The sequence below is a fragment of the Balaenoptera musculus genome, chromosome 20 (assembly GCF_009873245.2).
Source record: "Balaenoptera musculus isolate JJ_BM4_2016_0621 chromosome 20, mBalMus1.pri.v3, whole genome shotgun sequence".
NCBI lineage: Eukaryota > Metazoa > Chordata > Mammalia > Artiodactyla > Balaenopteridae > Balaenoptera > Balaenoptera musculus.
In genome coordinates this window covers 5,201,509-5,224,399 of record NC_045804.1, presented here as the reverse complement: position 1 = coordinate 5,224,399, position 22,891 = coordinate 5,201,509, and the positions used below count along the sequence as shown (strand labels likewise).

General features: G+C 48.1%; 1 protein-coding gene across 8 annotated transcripts in view; it reads left to right on the top strand.

Moving 5' to 3' along the window:
* The window catches only part of SLC39A11 (solute carrier family 39 member 11), a 423,988-nt gene that overhangs the window by 340,646 nt on the left and 60,451 nt on the right, over positions 1-22,891 (top strand). For all 8 annotated transcript variants that reach the window (XM_036835763.1, XM_036835759.1, XM_036835758.1 and 5 more), the window contains exon 7: positions 15,915-15,984. In XM_036835763.1, the coding sequence (XP_036691658.1) occupies positions 15,915-15,984 (70 nt within the window). The remainder of the gene's footprint in view (positions 1-15,914; positions 15,985-22,891) is intronic.

The window sequence follows — 22,891 nt, the reverse complement described above, 5'->3', positions numbered from 1 at the left end:
TATGGATGGAGTGAACACTCCATAAGTCCTGTGAGTTGGATAAATGAGTAAGACACACGGAAGAGTGAATTTCCTTTTATTCAAATACAGTGATGTGATCGGCGAGACGGGTTTGAGACCAGCTTAGAAAGCTCTTAATTATTTTGAATTCTCCCAGGCAGTGTTTCCCGAAAAACAAGTCCCACAAAACACAGGTTCTGCAAGATGTTAACAGGTGTTATCTAATAAAAGGGTTCTATTGTCAAATACATTTGGAAAACAAAGCTGTACAGGTTTCTTCGCTGTGGGGAATTCTTCGAGCCTTTAAAATATTCATGTGGATTCTGAATATTCAGGGTTTCCAGAACTCATTAGGTTGGACCATATGAGATTGCTGTTTTATAGTTCCAGGGGGAAAAAAAAGCAACAATTAAATAGCAGTTATATCAGATGGCTCAACCCAATATTTGACTATAGGACCCTCTTCAGAGAGCAAACGTATGGACACCAAGTGGGGAAAGTGGCGGTGGGGGGGTGGTGGTGGTGGGATGAATTGGGAGATTGGGATTGACATGGATACACTAATATGTGTAAAATGGATAACTAATAAGAACCTGCTGTATAAAAAAATAAATAAAATTCAAAAAAAAAAACAACAACCCTCTTCAGTTGTTACTGGTGCTCCATTGGGAAAACATTGATCTAGGACCTTGGTTTTCCTTTTGTAGGAGGGGAAGAAGATGGGGAGGAGACTGGAGGGTTCATGGATGAGAATTTAAGTCACTTGGAAAGCCTTTCCACAGTTACGTCCTCTCCCCGGAGATGCGGCTAAGACTGTCCCCACCTCCACCCTGCAGCAACCACCTGAAAACCGCAGGCTAGGGAGAGAACCTCCAGAAAGACCAGACACTTACCTGCTGGAGGTCAAGGCCTGTTTCCTCATCCCAAACAAGCAGCAGTCTAGCTGGGCCCTAAAAGTCAGAAGAGCTGCAGCAAGCAATAATGAACAGGAAATAATAAGGAACAGATACCTGGGAGGCTGGAACTTCCCGGGCGTTCAGGTTGTCTGTCTGTAGTTGTAGAAGAGGGTTGTGTTTGAGCAGGGATGGAGGGAAGGCCTGCAGTGGGTCTAAGGAAATGAGGTCAAGGCGGCAAACTCCACTCCTTTGGGGGAACAGCATATCCACGGCCTCCTGGGTCCCTGTTGAAGGTCAGGCTTTGCTAATCTGCTGATTAGCGACGTGGAGCATCTTTTCATGTGCCTGTTGGCCTTCTGTTCGTCTTCCTTGGGAAATGTCTATTCCGGTCTTCCGCCCATTTTTCAATCGTGTTTGTTTTTTGGATATTGAGTTGTATGAGCCGTTGATGTAGTTTGGATATTGACCCCTTGTCAGTCACGTCATTTGCAAACATTTTCTCCCATTCAGTAGGTTGTCTTTTCATTTTGCTGATGGTTTCCTTTGCTGTGTGAAAGCTTTTAGGTTTAATTAGTGAAGCACTTTTAAATCTCAGCCTTCTTTTTAGAATGCTGACCCCCATTGGGTTCACGACAGTGTCCCCTGTGTCTGCCATATTCCTCTCCTCTATCAGCTATCTCTTGGTCCCCTACTCTCCAGAGATAGCCCACGTCTGTCTTGCATCTGCCTCATAAGAAACACAGGATTGCAGGTGCCAGGCACGAAAGCAGGTTCTCCGGGAGTGCAGGAGCTGTTGATGAAGCTGGTCAGGGGAGGATTCTCTGAGCGCCCGCCGATGTGTCTTGGGAATGTCTTGGATCAAATCTGACATTAATTAAAAGAAGACCCCTGGGCTTTAGAGCACCTTGCTGGCTGAGTTGAATATTCTGTTAATATCTGGCATTTACGCCGGACTTTAAATTTGCCAAGTGTTTTGCAGTGACTTATGGGATCATCTTTACTGCTCCTTTGCTGCCTGGGTGCTACCTTGTTCAGCCAGCCGTCATCAATTTTGTTGCTTGTGCAGGTTGAGATCCAAGGCCATTCTCCCAGCTCCTCTGCTCGCTGATTTTTTCGCTCCTCTGTGCTTTTCCTGCTTCTCTTGGTTAGTTTTCAAAATACCATTGCTTCATCCTGGTGGGTTTGGTCCTAACTTTTCCTTCTAGCTTCTTCGCCCATCTGCTTCCCTCTGTTACTCCACTGCCCCCACTTCTTTACCTCCTGCTCCTCTTTCATCCTTTGCAATCTGTCTTTCATCCATCTCTTTATTAACACTTTACTTGCAAAGGTTTCCTTTAAGTTATTTCCAGACAAATTCATAGACCTTTCTTGTTTTTCAACCGTGACCCCAGCAGGTATTTGAAACCAGCGCCCGGGGCTGGTTCGTTCTCCTCCCTCAGGGTCTCCGTGTGTGTGTGGTCCTGAGCTTGCGGTCCCTGATCAGAGAGACCAGATCTGAGTTTCTATATGACAAACCATCAAGGCGTTGTGTATATATAATAAGGCAGGCTTGTGAAAGTGTGCTCCAGTGTTCTAGCATTTAAAACAACTGAGTCAGACTTTTGTTCCCGTGTACTTAGGCCGTCTTCTCAGTCTATTTCCGCCTACACGTGTGTGAATTTTGTGTGTGTGTGTGTGTGTGTGTGTGTGTGTGTGTATGTGTGAGAACGGACCTGTTCCCGAGAGATGCTCTGCGCCTCCTATATCACGTTCCTGGCAGATGTCACCCCGCTGCTGCCCATCGCACCTGGTGTTTTTGCTTAGGAAGTAGCTATGTGGAGAACATGTTATTAAATCATTTTTAACACTGTAGTAGGTTGTAATCTAAAAATCGATGACACTTAACTTTATTATTCCTGCACTTTTCTCTTCTCCTCCTTGGTCCTCTCTCATCCTCTCTGCCTCGAATGCCAAGTCGAAGCAGTAACCTCGTGAAATGAAATTGTATATTTGCCTCCTGAGGAGACAGACTGTACAACCAACCACAGAGGAAGCCCTTTCTAGCTCCTTGGTCAGCCTTGTTCTGCATCTATGAATGCACTCCCAGAGCTAAGGACCACCAGATGTAGGAGAAAAACCCAGAGAATAGGAAAGAAGGACCAAAATGAATAAGACAGCCTACCCTGGAGAAAACAGATAACCCAAGAGACCAAAGAAAAGATTGTAAAAATTCTAAGTCATATGTTCATCCAGTTCAAGAGGATATCATTATACCCATAAAGCAAGAACTGACTATTATGAAAATGGAACAGTCAGAGAATAAGAAAGTCTTCCTCAAAATTAATACTGTAATTGTTAAAGAATTTTTTTGAAGTTAATTGGGTAGACTGATAAGAATATGCCGGATGAAAGGCCAAGCTGGTCATCTGGAAGGTTAAGCAGAAAACAAGCCTCCAGCTCACAGACAGAAAGGCAAGGCTGTAAAATGGAAGTAGAAACATGCAGGGAAATTTGTCCTAAAGGGCAGGAAAACACAACCTTGCAGATTCAAAGGAGCTACCTGGTGCTGAGAAGTATGAATGAACAAAGACCTCTCCCACAGATGGATCTTGGTGAGATTTCAAAACTCCAAAAAACGAGGATGAAAAAATTTAAGCACTCCCAGAGAGAAAAATTAGCTTAACTACAAGGAACCAAGAATCAAATTAGCATCAGACTTCTCAGCAGCAACATTGGGTCCGAGAATATAATGGGATAATGACCTCGATATTGAGCAGAGGTCATCCGGGACCTAGAATTTTCTATCAGGTCAAGCTATTAAGTCACAGAGCAAAATCAAAATTATTTTTACAAATGCAAGGACTCAGAAGTTTATCACCCACTCATCTCTTATAAGCTCAAGGAGGTCCTCTAACAAAATGAAGAAGGAACCCAAGAAAGGGGAAACAGGACACATAAGAAAGGTGGCATCACAAATACTGTGAGAGTCCACTCGTAGGGGGGACCTGGAGGTGTCAGATCCACAGAGACGGAAAGTAGATCGGTGGTTGACAGAGGCTGGGGGAGGGGGAGGGGGAGTTAGAGTTTAATGGGGACAGAGTTTCAGCCTTGCAGGGTGAAAGGAATTCTGGAGATGGATGGCGGTGATGGTTGCACAACAATGTGAGTGTATTTAATGCCACTGAACCATACACTTAAAAATGGTTAAGATGGTAAATGTTATATGTATTTAATTGTTAAAAGTAACAATTGGGAAAGGAAGGAAGGAAGGAAGGAAGAGAGAGAGAGAGAGAAAGAAAGGGAGGGAGGGAGGAAGAAAGGAAGGGAAAGAATGGAAGGGAGGGAGGGAGAAGGAAGGAAGGAAAGAAGAGAAAGGAAGGAAGGAAGATGGTATCTAATTAAGAACTAGAAGATGTGGTGGTGTGATGAATTGGGAGATTGGGATTGACATATACACTAATATGTATAAAATAGATAACTAATAAGAACCTGTTATATAAAAAAAAATAAAATTCAAAAATTCAAAAAAAAAATAAAAGTAAATTTATCTATTTCTCCTTTCAAAAAAAAAAAAAAAAAAAAAAGACCTAGAAGATGGAAAGAATGCCAAAAAGAATCAAGAAGGAATCCACTGGGCCTTGACTCTTGGGACCATCTTCTTCAAATGGGAAGAGTTTAAAGCCTTAGCATTGTTTTTCCTTCCCTTCACATAGCCACCTGATTATATAAAGAATAATATGTTAGCACCAATATTGTGAATTCACTTTTTGTTTGGATTGCATTTGTTTTGAATTAGCCTGAGAATAAATCATAAATGAAATGTTATTTACAGAACAATATCAAATGCTCTAACTTTGATAAAGGCAGAAAGAAAGCAGAGGTCGGAAGCATGTGTTCTGTATTCCTCAACATTTATAAGGAAGACTCAACGGAGTAAGGTTGATAAGGAAGAAACAGTCATGCTGTCAACAGACTATCTAAATCAAGACTGTGATAAATTAAGAAACCAATGTATTCGTGTTATTTAAAGTGATACCCAACAGAGAATTGAAAATCAGAATTGTTAAGAAATACTTTTTTTTTTTATGGTTTCCTTTGCTGTGCAAAAGCTTTTAAGTTTCATTAGGTCCCATTTGTTTATTTGTGTTCTTATTTCCATTTCTCTGGGAGCTGGGTCAAAAAGAATCTTGCTGTGATGTATGTCATAGAGTGTTCTGCCTATGTTTTCCTCTAAGAGTTTGATAGTGTCTGCCCTTACACTTAGGTCTTTAATCCATTTTGAGTTTATTTTTGTGCATGGTGTCAGGGAGTGTTCTAATTTCATACTTTTACATGTACCTGTCCAATTTTCCCAGTACCACTTATTGAAGAGGCTGTCTTTTCTCCACTGTATATGCTTGCCCCCTTTATCAAAGATAAGGTGACCATATGTGTGTGGGTTTATCTCTGGGCTTTCTATCCTGTTCCATTGATCTATATTTCTGTTTTTGTGCCAGTACCAAACTGTCTTGATTACTGAAGCTTTGTAATATAGTCTGAAGTCACCTTTTGGGAGTAGAACTAGGGGTGGGGAAGTGGAGATAGGGAAATTTATTACTTTAGACTCTTTTGAGCATTTTGAATTTTTTTCCATGTGTAAGGATATCGCCGTGATTAAAAAGCAGTGTAATGGAAAACAACCACCTTTTAGTTTCAAAATAAGAGTGTGAAATGAGGCCTTTTTATGTGCCTAAAGTCTTTGACAAAGTAAAACTGGAAAATGGTCTTCAAGTTTATGGAGATAGTAGCAATTGAGATAGTACTAGTACTAATGAGGGTTTGAACGGAGGGAATCCTGGAAAGCAGTAAAGGAAAGCCGGAGAGAGCAGAGCCCAGGGGTGTGGAGACCGGTTTCCACATCTCTGACAGGACGCACAATAGTACCAATCTCATAGGGCTGTTGAAAGGACCAGATTAAACAGTTCAGTAAAGAGCCCAGACGGAGCCTCCACACTTGTTAGCTAGAATTGCAGATGGCTCGCTGAATTCATACCTCTCATCCCCAACCTGTTATACGTTTGGAGCCACCTAGAGCATTTGCATTCAATGACTTTTTACTTTGGACTCAACATATCAAAAACCATATTCATACTTTTCTGCCCAGTCAATGCCCTTTGCAAACCTCCCCTTTGAGTTAACGCCTTTATGCCAGTTTCCTAGACTTCATCTCGGCATCCCTTCAGCCATCCCCTGCGATTTCCCTTCGTGCCTGGGGCCTCACCAAGGCTCGCCAGTGCCTGGCAACGCTCTGAGGCCGATCCACCCACTCGAACCTGGTCCTCACCCTGTGCCCGAATACGGCAATCTCTGCCAGACAGTCCCCCGCCTCCCTTCTGTCCCCAGACTCCAGCTTTTCTCATATTTCAACATTGTTCTCCAGATCACTCTTTCTAAACGTTTTGAGCAGAGAAATACGTTTCTAATTTTATGACTCTAAAAGAATATTCTAGATCATGAATCCCTTAAAGATGGGAACCACGTCTCACAATGTGTGTTGTATCCTACACAACACCTAATGGCTATTTGACGAATATTTGGAGAGATGGCACCCAAGTGGACCCTCTTGCTGACACTGACTCAGTGCTCAGTCCTTTGGGTCCCGAGCAGGGAGGAGTCATAATGATCAATTAAACCAGAAGTCAGTGTGATGTGCTCTGAACCAGAAGGAACATGTGGGCTGAGCATCTTACAAGCTGTGTGGCTTTGGGCATGTTGCTTGACCACTTTGAACCCCAGTCTCCTTTTCTGGAAAATACAAATAGTATCAATTTTGTAAGGTCTGGACAGGTTTAAGCCAGATGATGAACCTAGAACGCCTAGGACAGAGTTTGGCTGAATTGTTGAGTCTTTGGGCTGCAGATTGCAAAGTGAGAACTCAGAGTGGTGTAGGAGAAAAGCGGGGTGTTGAAAGGATGTGGGTGCACCTCAAACACACGAAGGAAGGATGCAGGTGCAGCCGGGCTTCGGGCTCCAGGGATGGATGAGAAACATAGATACGAACACCTCCGGGCCAGTTCTCTTGTTGTCAGCATGCCTGCAACACTCTCTCCTCCTGTAGGTCAGCTTTGTCTACAAGGTGTCGAGGGCCAGGACAATGACAGCTTCTGAGCTTTCCATCCTGTGCGTGAGGCGCCATGGCTGTGCGGACAGGTCCACGCCTCATGATCCGGACCACGTGGGGCCCACCCTGAGGAGCCCGCGGGCCCTCACCTGGCACCTGGCAGCCCCAGAACTGGGGTGTGCAGGGCTGAGAGTTAATTTCCTCCTGAGTTAACTTCCCTGTAAGAAAGCAAGTACCCCTCCCCTCCCCCCACTGCCCCCATTAGCTACATCATTGTGCTACACCATCTGCCTTCGATGTACCGAAACATAGCAGTGATCTGAGACGTCAAAATCTTTCCCTTGCCTGGTTTCTGGAGATGCTTTGGTGGGAGTCAACTATGGGGCATGATAATGGGGATTCTTCATCATCCTAAAAGAACTACCAGAGTCTAATTTTGTTGAAAAGTCCTCCAAAGGGATTTAACAGAGCCTTTCCTCCCATTTTCTTGAGGCTCTCTAGTCCAGAGGAATTACAAAACCATGGCTAAGTACCCCTCCGCACCTCCAGACGTGTCCCCCATCCAGGCGTGTCCAGGAGTTAGGACGCCGCTTGCAGGGCAGAGTGCAGCCAGGTGCACCGACAGCGGTGTAGGTGTGACTCCAAGGCAGCTGGCCCCGGGCTGCCCTTCCCCGCAGCGAGGCTGCTCCCCCCGGCCTGGGACGGACCCAGGCTGCGGTGCCTCTTCGGGTGGAATCAGGGGAAGAGGAGCAGGGGTCAGTGGCCGTCCACTTCCTGAGGGCCGATAAATCCTCTGGGTAGGATCCTTCGCAGTTCGATCCTGTCGGTTTTCGAGGGGCGCAGAGTGGATGACACCAGCATGCTGCTGGGGGACAGCTGACTCCCCGGCTCGCCTGCCTTTGCCTTTCCCAGGCATCCCGGTCCTTTGTGGGGAGGAACATCCTTTTCACGAAGCGGGTGGCAAGCTGGGTTATCTGCTGTGCCCGTGCACGTGCTCGCTGTCAGCTTCGGACGTTTCAGCAAGGAGGGTATCTGGCTTAATCCCCCCTACGACTTCCTTCCAGTGACACTCTGAAGTGGGAGTGAAGCCATGGGAGTAGCTTTTGGCTGGAGTGACAGGAGGAGCATGGTTTTCTGGGTCCATCGTTGTGTAAGGGGAGCCTAACTGCGGACAATAGAATATGCACAAAACCAAAAAACACCCAAAACCCACACACTTGCAAACATCAATGAGGAAGTTATTTCAATTAGAGCGGGACTCATGTTAGAGTATCTTCAACTATGGACGTCTCTTAATATACTCCAAGACATGACTTTATTGATACTGCTAAGAATTGGAGTTCAATTCAACTCTTCTGGAACACCGCTATTTTTCATCTTTCCCAACACTTAACTTCATCCGCTATGAATAGCAGGGTTCGTAATCCATGGTAGAAAAGTGCGTCGAACTACTTTTTCCAAAAAAATAACACTAAGTTGATAACTTCCATTCTCTAGAGGGCCTTTTCAAAACCCTATAGGAATTCTGTGGCAATACCTGGCTGGGCTATACCAACATTTTGTTTAATAAATGTGTAGTATCATCAGAGTTCCCACCTTCCTGGGTTTCCTTCCCGCTAGAAATCTGCGGCCAAAGACAGGCCAAGCAGGGGGTTTAGCATATTGGGGGCCAGTCTCCCCAGAAGGCTCAGCCAAGCTATGGGATCAGAGTGGGAATGAAGGCAGCAGGACTGCCCCATTGGTGTGTGTAAGCCAGACACATTGACCCTTGATGGCCAGGGAACCCCTACTGTCATGTGATGTGACATGGCCCCCTCACCTGGCCTGGTACCCGTCTCCCAGCTTAGTGACAGTGCCCAGATGGGCAGGAGCAGAGGAGGAATCGAAGCTGAGCTCGCCCGGCACCCTTGGCGGCTACTGAGGCCACCCCCATGGCCGCCATGGTCCCGTCCAGCAGCAGATACGCTAAGATGGTTCTTTCTCTATTTTCAGTGAGTGACCTGGGAACGAATAAGTGGATATTCAGACTTTCTCCTAGAACTGGGCCCACACGTAATGTTAAAGGGCTAGAAGGGGCATTATGAGGCCACCCACTCCATTCTTCTCACCTCACCCTTCTCTCCCCATCACAGCCGTCCCTGACTGGGGAGTAGCACCACCTTCAGAGACCAATTCTCCACCCAGGGGAGGGATATTCTCAGCCTCCCTTCAACGAGCTAATCATATGTTTCAAAACCCTCTTCCCTCCCCTTTTCCCTTGCCTAAAGCCCTCTGGCTGCAATTTGACTTGTTTTTCTCTTGTTCTGTCCTCAGTGGAGACGGGAACGAGTAAGCCATCCTGTTTTGCATCATTTCTCCACCTTTTTTTTTTTTGGCCTCACGGCCTGTGGGATCTTAGTTCCCCGACTAGGGATTGAACCCGGACCATGGCAGCGAAAGCTCCGAGTCCTAATCATTGGACTGCCAGAGAATTCCCCATCTCTCCCGTTTTGAGGTTTGTCGTCGTCATTGTTGGTGGCTGTGTTGAATATTTCTTAAGCCCCCACGAGATGTTAGCTGCTGTCTTAAATTTAATATTTAAAAAAATATTTCCAGAACTCATTAGGTTGTATCATAGGAAATTGCTGTTTTATAGTTCCAAAAAAAAAAAGAAAAGCAACAGTTAAATAGGGAAAAAAGTCATAACATCGCTGCTCATTTCCTGCATTGCTGTTGTTACCCAGAACAAGAGAAATGAGACCCCACAGGCTTCAGCCCTGGTCAGACCACTGAGTTCCATTGCAGAAGTTCCACTCTTGCTGAGATCATCTGACAGCTGGACCCACATGCAGAGAAGCACAGGCAGGCAGGAGGAAGCAGGATGTCCCCATAGCAGCTCGGATTGCCCTGTTTCCACCCCAGCAGGGATTTCAGCTGAACCAAGATAACCCCCTTTCTCTCTACCCCACATAGGCGTTCCTTCCCATCCACCCATGGGACCTGATGCCCATGAAAGTCAGGCAAGGCTGCAATCACATAGGTGTCACTGTTTTTGGAGGCTGGAGAGGTCTCTTACAGAAGATCTGTGAGCTCCACCCCATGTGCTTCAAACTAAGAGCTTCTAAGCCCTCAATTGAAAAAAAGAAAATACTAGTTGCTATAGTCTGAATGTTTTGCATCCGGCCCCCCAAATTCGTATGTTGAAATTCTAACCCCCAAAGTGATGGTATGAGGAGGTTGTGCCTTTGGGAAGCATTTAGGTCATGAGGGTGGAGCCCTCAGGAAGGGGATTAGCGCCCTTAAAAAAGAGGCCCGAGAAATCTCCCTTGCCCCTTCCAGCATGTGAGGACACAGAGAGAAAGCACCATCTGAGAACCAAGAAGTAGTTTCTCACTAGACACCCAGCCTGTCAGCATCTTGATCTTGGACTTCTAGCCTCCAGAACCGTGAGAAATAAATTTCTGTTGTTTCTAAGCCACTCAGAAGCCAGTTTACAGTATTTTGTTATAGCAGCCTGGATGGACTAAGACACTAGTTTTTTTTGTTTGTTTGTTTTTTGTTTAAAAAAAATTTTTTTTAAATTTATTTTATTTATGGCTGTGTTGGGTCTTCATTTCTGTGCGAGGGCTTTCTCTAGTTGTGGCAAGCGGGGGCCACTCTTCATCGCGGTGCGCAGGCCTCTCTTGTAATTGTGGCTCACGGGCCTAGTCGCTCCACGGCATGTGGGATCTTCCCAGACCAGGGCTCGAACCCGTGTCCCCTGCATTGGCAGGCAGATTCTCAACCACTGCGCCACCAGGGAAGCCCAACACTAGTTTTTAACCGTTCACTTTCCGACCACCTACGTAAACTCCAAGAGCGTTCTAGAATAATTTAAAATTTTTGTGAAAAGTACCCCTTGATGGGAGGGGATGGTTGGGGGGAGGTGTTACTGGCGTCTAGTGGGTAGAGGCCAGGGATGCTGCCCAACGTCTTAGGCTGTACAGGCCAACCTCTCAGAACAGAATGTCAGCAGTGAGAACCCCTGCTGGGTGCACACCGTCCTGTAAGCAAAGCATTGTCATCCTTCTTTCCTTTGTACAAGAACCGTAAATCATATACCAGGATTTGAGCCCAGGTCCGTCTCAACAAAAAGCCCAGGCGCCTCCATCCCCACCGTGCCCCAAGGATGAGGAGAGACAGAGATTCAGGAGGGATGGGGGATGGAGAGAGGCCGCCACACCCACCTTCCAATGCCCCCCTAGAAGATTGGAGCAGGGGTGTGGGGTTGGAGGAATCCGCTTTAGAGCTTATTCTCAAGTTTGCCCTTAGGACTCTGCCTCACCCTGCATCCCGGGGACTTATAACCCCAGGTTTGGAAGTTTGTTTTCCTTCGGTCTGCATCTGAGTCAATGGCAGTAGCTGTGAAAAGAGGTCTGGCTTACTAACAGTATTCCAGCCACTTTGGATTCTTGTCTTAATTATCTCCCTAATTTGCACGTTTGGTGGAAGACCTGGGGGTGTGAATGCCAGTCGCATTTTTTCCTCTGCTCTCTTTCACCCCTCGGGTTCCTTCTACCATCTGTTGATCTTCAGCGTCTGCCTTCATTCCCTTATTTATGTTCCGAGTGGGTCATTTGTCTTGGTTTCTCATTAGTTTCGCCCTCAGGTAATCCCTCCACCTTCAGAGACGGTAACAATTACATTCCCTTCCTCCATCACCTCTTCTTCCTCTCCTTTACTCTAAATCCAGGGGGAGACGGAGTTGGCCACCTCCTAAGGCAGCACGTGGTGTGCGTTTGGCGGGGGTGGGGGGGGTGGGGGGGGCGTGGTACCCACTCTGGGCGTGGCCAAGGTACAGGCTGTTCACTTTGCCCGCAACCTCTTTAGGATACAGATATTCTGATGCCAGCCCTTGCCGCCCACACCTGGGAGAAAACCACAGCCCACGTCAGCCAACTGGGGTGGTGGGGGGCCGGGGGGGGCACTGAGGGTCAAGCCTGGTTCTGCCCCTTGATGCTGTGCCACTGTGGGCGAGCCCTTTCTCTCCTGCATTAGTCGGGTAGCCTAATGAGCCGTTGTGAGCATCAGTAAACCAAGTGCTGCTGGCTGCGCGCTAAATAACTAGACAGGGTTAGTTTGCCAATTGATGTTAGGTCCTGTCCTCAGGACCGCACTATCACTAACATTAAAATGACTAATTAGAGCAAAATCTTTAACAAAAGAGCCACCAGCTGTTGTTTATGGTTTAGAAAAGCAAGTTTTTTCAAAGGGAGGGATTTGCCCCTCTGATGTCAGGAAACCCCTGGTCAGTCTCTGCCTAGCTTTTGACACCTGGTGAAGAACCTCGCCCTGGAGACCCACACTTACCGATGGGAGTGGGTTGTGGTCTGGGCCGTGTTGGCACAAAACAAGGTGAAGAACAGCAGGCTTGTAAACGCTGGGCTCCCCGAAGGTAGGAGACGGGCCAGGTGGAACCGCCTCAGGTGTCCTCCGACTTTATCTTCTCGGGACCATGGCCAACTCCTGAGATGCAAGGGCTGCACAAAAAGAGGCTGCCTCCTTCCCAATGGCAAGGATGCCTGACACCCTCAGATATATTCATCCTAGCCCGTCCTGAAATTCAGCTCTCGGCAATATCCGGCACCTCACCTAGGACACTCATTCCTTTTGAAGCTTGTCAGATGCATCAGGCAAACCTGAAAGTGTTGAACTTGTATCCACCCCCCTCCCTGGAGTGGTGGCTTCTGCAGAGCCCACCCTCAGAGGAAGTTTCTGAAAGAGAAAGAAAAGGACAAGCAGCTATAAAGAATGAGGAGCCTGGACCTCAGAATCAGAGCCCAGCTGGGCGCTCAGACCAGCTCACCGTCACCTTTCCTCTCTGATCCGTAGAGTGGAGGTGACGGCTCCCACCTTCAGTTCATGAGCTTCTGCCTCGGGGCGTGGCCTAGAAAGGGCCGCCAGCCCCTCATTTCTCCAGAGAAAGACCACAGGGAGACTAAGATCTTGAATTACAAGGCCTACTTTGGAACCTAGAGTCATCCTAGAGGATAGACTTGGTGAATGAAGACTCAGCCTTTCTTAAGAATTGATATCAGGCGCCTTAAAAATAAATAAAATTTTAAAACCTTGATCTTGAAAAGCCTGGCTGCTCTGGCAGTGCTGACTCGGCTGCTGCTTTAGCCAAGAGCTTGTAGCGGGGGCTTCTCTGCAGCCTGCTGTGGTGCGTGTCATGCACGCAGGGAGCCCGGGCCCAGGAGCCTCCATCCTGCTGTCTGGTTTTGGCAAGACTCCCAAACCCCTGGCTTCTGGATCTGGCAGTGGCCCAGGAGTCGTGCCAGGCGGTCTCTGGGGTTTCCTCCACCTCTGGAGTCCTAGGACTCTGTATGCCATGGTCGGTTGTTACGAGAAATGTGGGGAGATGTTTGCTGAGGCATCAGAATCCCAGATGCTCAACCAACAGCCTCCAGGGGCCACAGCTGCCCCACAAGGTCCCCACGGGACCAAAGCACAGAGCGTAAGGGTAAGGTGAGGCAAAATGGAACACTTCATGCTTTAGCAGGGTCTTTGGGCTCCAAGCCTCATTGTGGTCTCCTGGCGAACCAAACTGGATCACAGGTGAGCTCTTTGGCCTCACCATAGGACAAGCCACCCAGAGCCAGTATTATAATCCCAGTGTCCTGGGCCCGCTCCAGGACACATGGACAAAACAGGACACACGGACAAAAAGGGGCAGTTTAAAGGGCAGTGAATCCCAAAAGAAGACACGCCCTTCTCACTCGGTAGATTTTGACCTCTTCCCTCTTCGTAACAAAAGTTCCTCCTGGCCCCAAGCACTTGGTCTTGATTCTGACCAATATTGGCTATTCTCTTTCCTATTCGGATTGGGGTTGCACTCCCCCATAGATGTCAGAAAGGGTCTTAACATTGTGCTTCTACGCCATTGATCCCAGGCCACTGGGGCAGTTCCTTCCTTTCCTCCCTTCCTCCTTTCCCTCCCTCCCTCCTTCCCTCCCTCCCTTCCTTCCTTCTTTCTTTTTCATAGCCCTTCTTACCTCTCCATCAGATATATGCAGACCAGCATGGCTCTTCCACATTTGATCAGGGCGTTGGTGAACTTGGCAAGCTCACTCCTACTGGACAGGACTTGGAAGATCATCTGTCCATCCCCAAGCTTCAAGCTACACTATGGTCACACCATCTCAGAGCAGACTGTAAGAGTCCCTGCCATTTGAGGATGGACCGTCAATGTCTGTGATGACGTCATTGGGCCACCATATCAACCTTGGACTTCTCGTTGCACGAGCTAATAAAACCCTATGTGTTTAGGTCCGGGGTCATCAAACTCTTTCTTTAAAGGGCCACATAATAAATATTTTAGGTTTTCAGACCATTTGGTCTCTCATTACTCTCTGCTGACATAGCACAAAACAGTTACAGACAATTCATCAACAAACAAGCACGGCTGTGTGCCAATAAAGCTTTATTTATGGGCACTAAATTTTGAATTTAGTATAATTTTCATGTGTCATGAAATATTCTTTCCTTGATTTTTTTTTTTGACTATTTAAAAATGTAAAAATCATTCTTACGACTTCCCTGGGGGCGCAGTGGTTAAGAATCTGCCTGCCAATGCAGGGGACACGGGTTCCATCCCTGGCCCGGGAAGATCCCACATGCCACAGAGCAACTAAGCCCGTGAGCCACAACTACTGAGCCTGTGCACCACAACTGCTGAGCCCACGCACCTAGAGCCCGCGCACTGCAACGAAGAGTAGCTCCCGCTCGACGTAACTAGAGAAAGCCCGCGCACAGCAATGAAGACCCAGTGCAGCCAAAAATAAATAAAATAAATAAAATTTTTTAAAAATCATTTTTAGCTTGCAGGCCATACAGAAACAGGCAGTGGGCTGGATGTGGCCCCTGGGCTATAGTCTGCTGACCCTTGGTTGAAGCTACTGTTTCGTGGATTTTCTGTTACTGGCAGCTTCGTGCAATCTTATGTGACGTAGTGATGGGGATGAACCTTTTTTTATTGGCAAGCATTTTTTAATTAATAAAAAAGATTAAAACAGTCAAATTCAAATGAACTCTGGGACTCAAAAACTTCTAGTTTCTAGTTGCAGAATCAACACATAATGGAAAAATCCAATGACATTTAAAAATGTAAGATCCATTTTTTAAAAATAAATTTATTTATTTATTTTTGTCTGCATTGGGTCTTCATTGCGGCGCGCGGGCTTTCTCTAGTTGTGGCGAGCGGGGGCTACTCTTCGTTGCGGTGCACGGGCTTCTCATTGAGGTGGCTTCTCTTGTTGTGGAGCATGGGCTCTAGGCACGCAGGCTTCAGTAGTTGTGGCATGTGGGCTCAGTAGTTGGGGCTCACGGGTTCTAGAGTGCAGGCTCAGTAGTTGTGGTGCATGGGCTTTGTTGCTCCCTGGCATGTGGGATCTTCCCGGACCAGGGCTCAAACCCGTGTCCCCTGCATTGGCAGGCGGATTCTTAACCACTGGGCCACCAGGGAAGCCCAAAAAATGTAAGATCCATTTTTTTATGGAGTTCTTTTACTTGCATTTGCAAACACAGCGGTGCACCCATTTCAGAGATTAGCCTTAGGAAGATCTGCTTTTAACCTGTATTGTGTCACATCAAAATGCTGTTGTTCTGATTTCTTACGGAAGAAGTGAAGAAACTGCTTGCTCTTAACAGCTGATTAAGTGTAAGCCTGTTGAGTAACTATAAAGTATGCAAAAAAGACCAGGGGATTTGCCAATGTGATGAAGTGTGTAACTGGTTCCATGGTGTCCCAGGGGTTCCCCCACCAAGCGAGTCGGGCCATCACCCAACCCCAAATGGACAGCAGTTCTAATCCAGCCCACAGGAGTCTGCTGGCTTTGGCTTCTGAGCAAGCTTCGATTCTACATGCATGTATTATAGAAAAATGATTCCTAACCCGTTGTACTTTTTTATGTCTGTTTCAGAGGGTCTTGCTGTTGGAGTTGGATTTGGAGCTGTAGAAAAGACAGCATCTGCTACCTTTGAGAGCGCCAGGTAAGCCGACACCTAGTGCCTTAGAGTGTGGCACTGCACCCGGTGGTGCCCGGAAGTGCCTGCTGCCTCGGGTGAGCTGTCTGCACATAACCGTGCAGCAGCCCCAGCCCCCCAGGTCTGACTGGCGGAGGCGAGGAGGAGGTCAGGGACCCTCATACCTGAGAGAGGTACTCTATCAAGAAGCAGGTTTACACCACGTTTTTCCAATGAGCTGTCTGATGGGTAACCGTTTTGAAAACCAACCATGGATATAATCGCATGCTGTTCTCCAAACGCTTTAAATGTATAAGTACATGATAAAGACAGTGTCCTGGGGGGACTGGTTCCAGGACCCGCCGGCGGATACCAAGATCCTCGAATGCTCGAGTACCACGGTCGGCCCTCGGTATCCACGGATCCTGCCTCTGCAGGTTCCGCATCCGCGAACTCAGCCGTGGGGAGATGGCAGGATCCGGAGGCCCAGCTGTACCTCGAAGGCAGCAGCTGACGCTCCTCACCGCTCTCTCCTTTAGAAGCCCTCGCTTTCTCTTTCTGGCCACTGGCCTCTCCGGGTTGCCTCCCTCTTCCATCTGCCTCTTCACAGGCTCTTCTGCAGGTTCGTGTCCTGCGGCCCGTCCTGAAATGTTGATGTCCCCCAGCGCTCCATCTCTAGGGCACCCTTTCTTCTCACTTAGCGCACTCTCTCTGGGGATTCTGCCCCATGCCCATGGCTTTATTTTCCATCTGTTTGCTGGTGATGCCCAAGTTGATCTTCTGGCTAGATTTTTCCCCCGAACTTATTCTTACGGGTCCGGCCACCATCCGTATGTCTCCGCTCGGGTATTTCTCAGGATCCCCGCACCCAGCATCTCCAAAGTGGAACTATTGTCCCCATCCGCTGTCATGCAAAACCCCAGGGTTCCCCATCACCACCTGGTACCCGGTCGACCAAGCCAAACTCACTGTCATCCTCGGCTTCCTGTTTCCCCTCGTCTTCCCTAGACAATCAGCAGGCCTTGTAGATTCTTCCTTTCCTCTCCCTCTGTTGAATTACAGGGCCTAGATAAGGCTGCAGCCTTGGGACCACAAAGAGGCATCATGGAGATAAGCTACCTGGTCCACCTGTGCCCACAAAACCACGAATACTACAGCCTCCAGGCTGAAGGAGGGCGGGTGGAGTCTTCTGTCCAAGGGCGGCAAACTCAGACGCCTGTAGAGAACTAAGAGGTAACAAGTAAGTGCAGACAGGCAGGTGGAGACAGTTGGGAGTGGTGAGGACAGAGGTGAACTTCGAACAGACGGCACGAGCACTGTCTAAAAGGTGCTCGAAATCACAATTATTTTGAAAACATAATTCAGGTCAAAGAGATGGTCCAGGGGCCCCTGGTGTCTGTATCGAAACCACACATTTCTCACTCCACTGCCCTCTGACTGGTATAATCTCAAACTCTACTTTTTACCCGCCTAAGGCAATGGCACCACCTCCTTTCATGATCTGCCCTGTGTCTAGGGATCATGGTTGCCAGGAACTCATTCCTCACGGAATCCCTTTCTCCCCTCTTCCCTCGTTCCCAACCTTGCGTGGGGCCTCTTTACACCCCATCACCTCCTTTTCTCCCTCAGCTGCTCTGGGGCCCCTGTGTGTCGCTGTAGTCACTGAATTCTAATGCTTCGTGTTGAGGGACGTGTCTGCTCCACGAGGCCCCGAACGCACATGCGGGCTGGCACAGTTCTAGGTTGAGATTTTCTCTGTTCTCAATTCTTCTTCCTGCCTGTTGGACTCCCAAGTCACTTCCTCGCCCTGACTCCAGGGTCATCATTAACAAGATGCCTATGGCGAAAATCACAGGAGCCATGGATGGGAGAAGCCTTTAGAATGTAAGAAGTGTCACCAAAATCCAGGGCTGATTGTGATTCGTCATGCCCTGAGGGCTGCTCTTCCTGACCCGGGCCGGGGAGGGGGAGTTGGGCTTTGTCCCCCGGTACAGCCGTTTTGATCTTGACTTGGTTTAGACCACAAGGAACGACAGGGATGGGCAGTGTCGGGCGGTGGGGGGGTGGGGGCACGTGCTAAGGAGCCCTGCGGGGCTGACCCCTTAAGCATCCAAAGGCCAGGTCCTCCCAGAACTCGGGGAGCTGCACGTGCTCCAGAAATATCTGTGCCAGCGAGTGACAGCCCAGCCCCATGCACTGCGCTCACGGGCCCGGCTTCCTGTCTGGTGGCACCATGTCTCCTGCAACCTCAAGATGTCAACTCCGATGTCCCTCTATTCTGTCACCTGCACTTTCTGCTAATCTTTACGTTTCTGAAGAAAGCAGAGCGAAAGCCTTTCCAACCCAACTCCCCCCTTCCCTAGACCAGACAGATCCTCTCTGAGTTACATAAACCCTCAACGGGGCTCTCCAGCTGGGATCGGGCTGGGGTGCTGGACTGGGTATTTTCAGCCTCATAAAACCCTCTGATAAACAAGCATCCTTGGGGGGTTTTATGCCCCTACACTCCACCCACCCCCGTCACAGCCGGTGGGCAGAGCCGTTAGAGCTTTGCCCACATCACCACTGTGTCCAGGGTATCAGGAGTAGGGGTGGGGGGAGAACATGTCCACGCAGCCACAGAGAGGGAAAGAGGGTGACCTCATGCAGACCCGCTCCTTCAGCCTGTCTTCCCCACTTACAAATCCATATATAGTTTGTGATTTGGGTTCTTCCTTTCAGATTCCTCTGATCTTACTCTTCAGCGGTAAAACTCAGAACAGCCCCCAGGCAAGGCTTGTAAGCCTTCTCTGCCCTTAGCTCATGCTGCAGACCAGGGTTTCGTGGGAGGGAAAGGAGGGAGGGAGGGAGAAAAAAAGGAGAAAACAGGCTAACACTGAGGGGAGGGGTGCAAAAACAGTCGTCAGACGATTAAATACATCTTTTGAAAGAGCGAGGTTTTGCTTTTTAGAATTCCAATTCTATGTAATTAACAAGCGACACACCTAAAGCACAACGTGTAAAGGTTGCAGATAGAGGAATGAAAAAAGACACAAGGTGAATGCTGATCAAAAGAAAGCAGGTATTACAATTTCAGTATCAGACCAAGCCGACTTCAAGGCAGACAGCCACAGAAAGAATAAAGGTCAGTACTTAATGAAAAGAGAAACAATGTACCGGGATGACAGAACGATCCCGCATCTGTACGCTTCTAGCAACATCAGCCTCAAAATGCTCAAGAAAAATTGTCAGAATTGCAGGGCACAGCAGACAAAACTGCAGTCATGGTGGGGAGTACCATTCCCCTCTCTGACACTGATAAAGCGTTACCAAATGTACATAATGGACATATATAGACCCCCAACCCAGCAATTAGAAAAACTTAAACATTCTTTCCAAGCACATGTGTGCATGTTTCCCAAAACTGATTACAGTACTGTGCCACAGAGAAAATCAGAACACCCCCAGATCAATACCATTCAGACCACACTCTGACCTCAGTGCGATGTAATTGAAAATCAGTAACAAAAGAGATAGCTAAAATAATTGGTTAGTGGGCGGTGAAACCCTCAGGTGCCATAAGATGAGCACAGGGAGGGATGCAAACCAAATTACCTAAGAAACCAGTGGACGAAGGGCAAGGTCTTCCCCCATCTCAGGGGCGCTTCATAGAACGGCTGGCCTTAAAACAGGAGCGTGGCGGCTGTCCGCCTGGAGAAGCAGAGGTGATAAGGGCAGTTAGTACTGCGAGCTGGCGGGTGGGTGATGTCACCGAGATGGGATTCGTGTGGCGCTTTGTGGAAGTTGGACTGAAGGCCAAAGAAAAAGTGCGTTCTTCAGCAAGAGGCTGACAGCCTTGGTGGGTTCCAGTGCCCAGCAATGTTAAAGCCCAGGAGGAGACTTAAACATTAGTCTGGCTCAGTGGAATACTTTTGGGGGGAAGAGGTAGATCCGTGTGAAGAACCCAGCAATTGAACAGATGCTATTGACACCACTGCTACGTGTTATAGCAGCTGCGAGGAAGATAAGGGATGAGTTGACGATGGTGGGAATGAAGAGAAATTGATGGGAAGAAAACGTTTTAAGTGCAGAACAAACAGGCAGCATTTGTCAACCGATTCTGTTGTCGTGTGGGAGGGAGAATTCAAGTTCGGGAGACATAAGTAATCACATAGGTAGCTGAAAGGGGCTGAGAGGGAAGGAGGGATGGGTCTGCATGGATTCGGGAAAAGAAAAGAGTTAGCTGGCAAATGCCTGGGACGTGTGGACCAAGCTAGCTGAGCCAGAGAGAGTTCTCTGTTCATTTAGCGGAGGGGTCGGCAAATGATGGCGTGTGGGACAAATATGGCCCACACCCGCTTCTGTAAATGAAATTTTATTGGAACACAGCCATACCCAAGTTCCCCATCAAAGGCTCTGACACCAGGAAAGAGGACAGGTAGGGCCCCAGCATATAATTTGTGTACAGCTGCTGCCATCTAGTGTTCCGATGCTGTTACTTCATCACCTCTATGGAGCGCCCCCGCCCCCGGCCCTCTTCCACCTGGCCCACCTTCCTCCTGCACTAGATAGCCTACATCGTCGGGGGATCCCTTCAGAAGTCAACATCCCCTGAAGGATGACGAGTCTCAGCCAGCAAAGGGCCGCCTGTAGTTCAAGGGAAACACAGCTTTCTTCTTTCTGATCTGGTCCTACAGCAATTTCTTTGGGTTTCACCGCAAAGAAATTCTTCAGACCTCCTGTCCTTGGGGAGTTGGCTGCTTCAGCGGTTTTTCCTTTCTGAAGTGTCATTACATCCAGAGTACGCGTGCTCCGGAGAGGAAACATGCCCTCAGCTCTCACTTAACTCCGTCGCAGGCATAATTCAAACCAGCAGGGAGAGCGAGGTGATTTATGCGCCAGCATTTCACTTCACACGTTGCTTCCTACTTAAGCACAAGTCGAGAGGCATTTGTAATCCGAGAGCACACCCTGACCGACAGGTACCGCAGGCATCCCGGAACAGGCTCGGGCAGAGGACCCTGGCCACACACCTCATGGCGCACCACGCAGAAGCCACAGAGCACAGCCTGGATTTTTTTTTTTTTTTTTCTGCTGAGTGCCCCGACCAGCCAATGCTAATCAACACCCAGACGCTTAGTAAAGGATGCCTGGTAGCTTAGCCTGCATTCGGACCTAACATAGCTCGTTGAGTTACACATGCAGGCATCAAAATAAATTTTAGGGGGTGTGTTTGCCCCTCGGATCAAAGAGTAAAGCAAAAGTCAGGTATATCTTTCTGCCTGGCTTCTAAACCAGTTATGCCTGTTGAAATAGCAGCGCTCGTTTAAGACAGCAGCTGCTAATCAGCCAAGCAGCCGTTTGTTTCGAAACAAGGACAAGCAGTCGATGGGTACGTCTCTGTGCGTAGACCCGTGTGTGCGCATCCACCTGGGCAAGGTGTCCCCCTGCTTCCGCTCAAGTTTATTCAGGGAAACATGTGGCGGGGGGAGGGGATTTAGGGAAATAAAAGATGCGCTTTCTCATTAGAGTTCGCCCAAGCGTCTCTTAAGGAGAAGGCTGGTCTCCCAGTGTCCCCAGGCCTCCCTGTGGCGGGACCGAGTTCCCAGACGAGACCGTCTCTTCCTCAAGGCTGCCCATCTTGCCCCCCTCCCTGCCCACTGAACTGGGTCTCAGCATTCGGCGGGGAGGCGGGAGCCAAAGCCCAGCCTAGGCTCCCTGGAGAGTGGTCTCTAGCCTGAGACGTGGAACCCCGGCGTGAGGACACGCTCTGACTCAGCCAGCCACACCCGTGCTGTCCTCCCCACCACCCCTCCCTTCCATCACGTCAGCAGAATTGGAAGGAAATTCTTGCACTGTTGCTTATTTGCAGTAGCAGGTGGCACTTTAGCAGATCCATTTTAGTATATGCAAACAAGCCCTTCTCTTGAACCCATCAAACCACCTTGCCTGGAATTCTAGAGTCATCTACTGACAGCTCCTTCCCGAAACTTCTTCTTTCCGGTCCTCCCACACAGCTGCTCGCCTTACCTTGAATTATTAAGAGCGTTTGGCAGTGGTGGAGGGCAGGCCGTGGTTGGCAGACAGTGCCACCGTGCGGTAGTGGGACGTCATAGCTTAACTCTGGGTAACACGCACCTGGCCATCTGCCCGCGTCTTTGGCTCTTACTACCGACGTTTCAGTTTCCACGTGTGTCACGTGAGAGAGGTGGGTTGAATCTGTGGTTCTAAAACCACCAGGCTTTGTGGGACAATAAAAATGTCCCCCAGGCACGTGAAGACTGATGTAGAAATACCACCTTTTATATTTTGCAAAGTAAAGGCGTTGAGAGAAAGCTGCTCTCACTGCCAATCACTCTCTCTTAGAAATTGTATTATCACCAAAAATTAGTTCATAAACTCAGGATAGAACAAAGTCCTTTCTGCCCCCAGACAGGAACTTACTTCTCTCTCTCTTTCTTGCTCCATTCAAATTCACGAAAACCTTGTGCAATAATAATATGTAATTATGTTCTTAATACAAATTAGTCTGTTAAGTCCCATTGGCTAATGCATAAAGATGACCTTGACTCTCCAATTTATTCTACTACTGTCTTTTAATCTATGTTGAAAATCCAGTTTCTCTAAACCAGGATGATGTATTTTTTATTATTTTCTTTTGTGTTTTTCTTCCCTATCATCTTTCCGTGTACACAGAAGCCATCTCGGGGTGGGGAGAGAGGAAGTCACAGCCTCGGGAAGGATCTTGATTCCTGAATTACTAGTTTTATCCAAAAAAGAGAGCAGTTTAGCTTGGGAAAGAATCTGATCCTGGAAAAGGGGAAACTCCATTTAATTGATTAATTTTTTTCCCGCTGCTGTGTGGAAATGGGGGCTATAGGACAGGGTGTAAATCTTGACATGGACACCCATGAAATATGCTCATTTGCCCAAAACGGGGTTTGCGGTGTGAGCT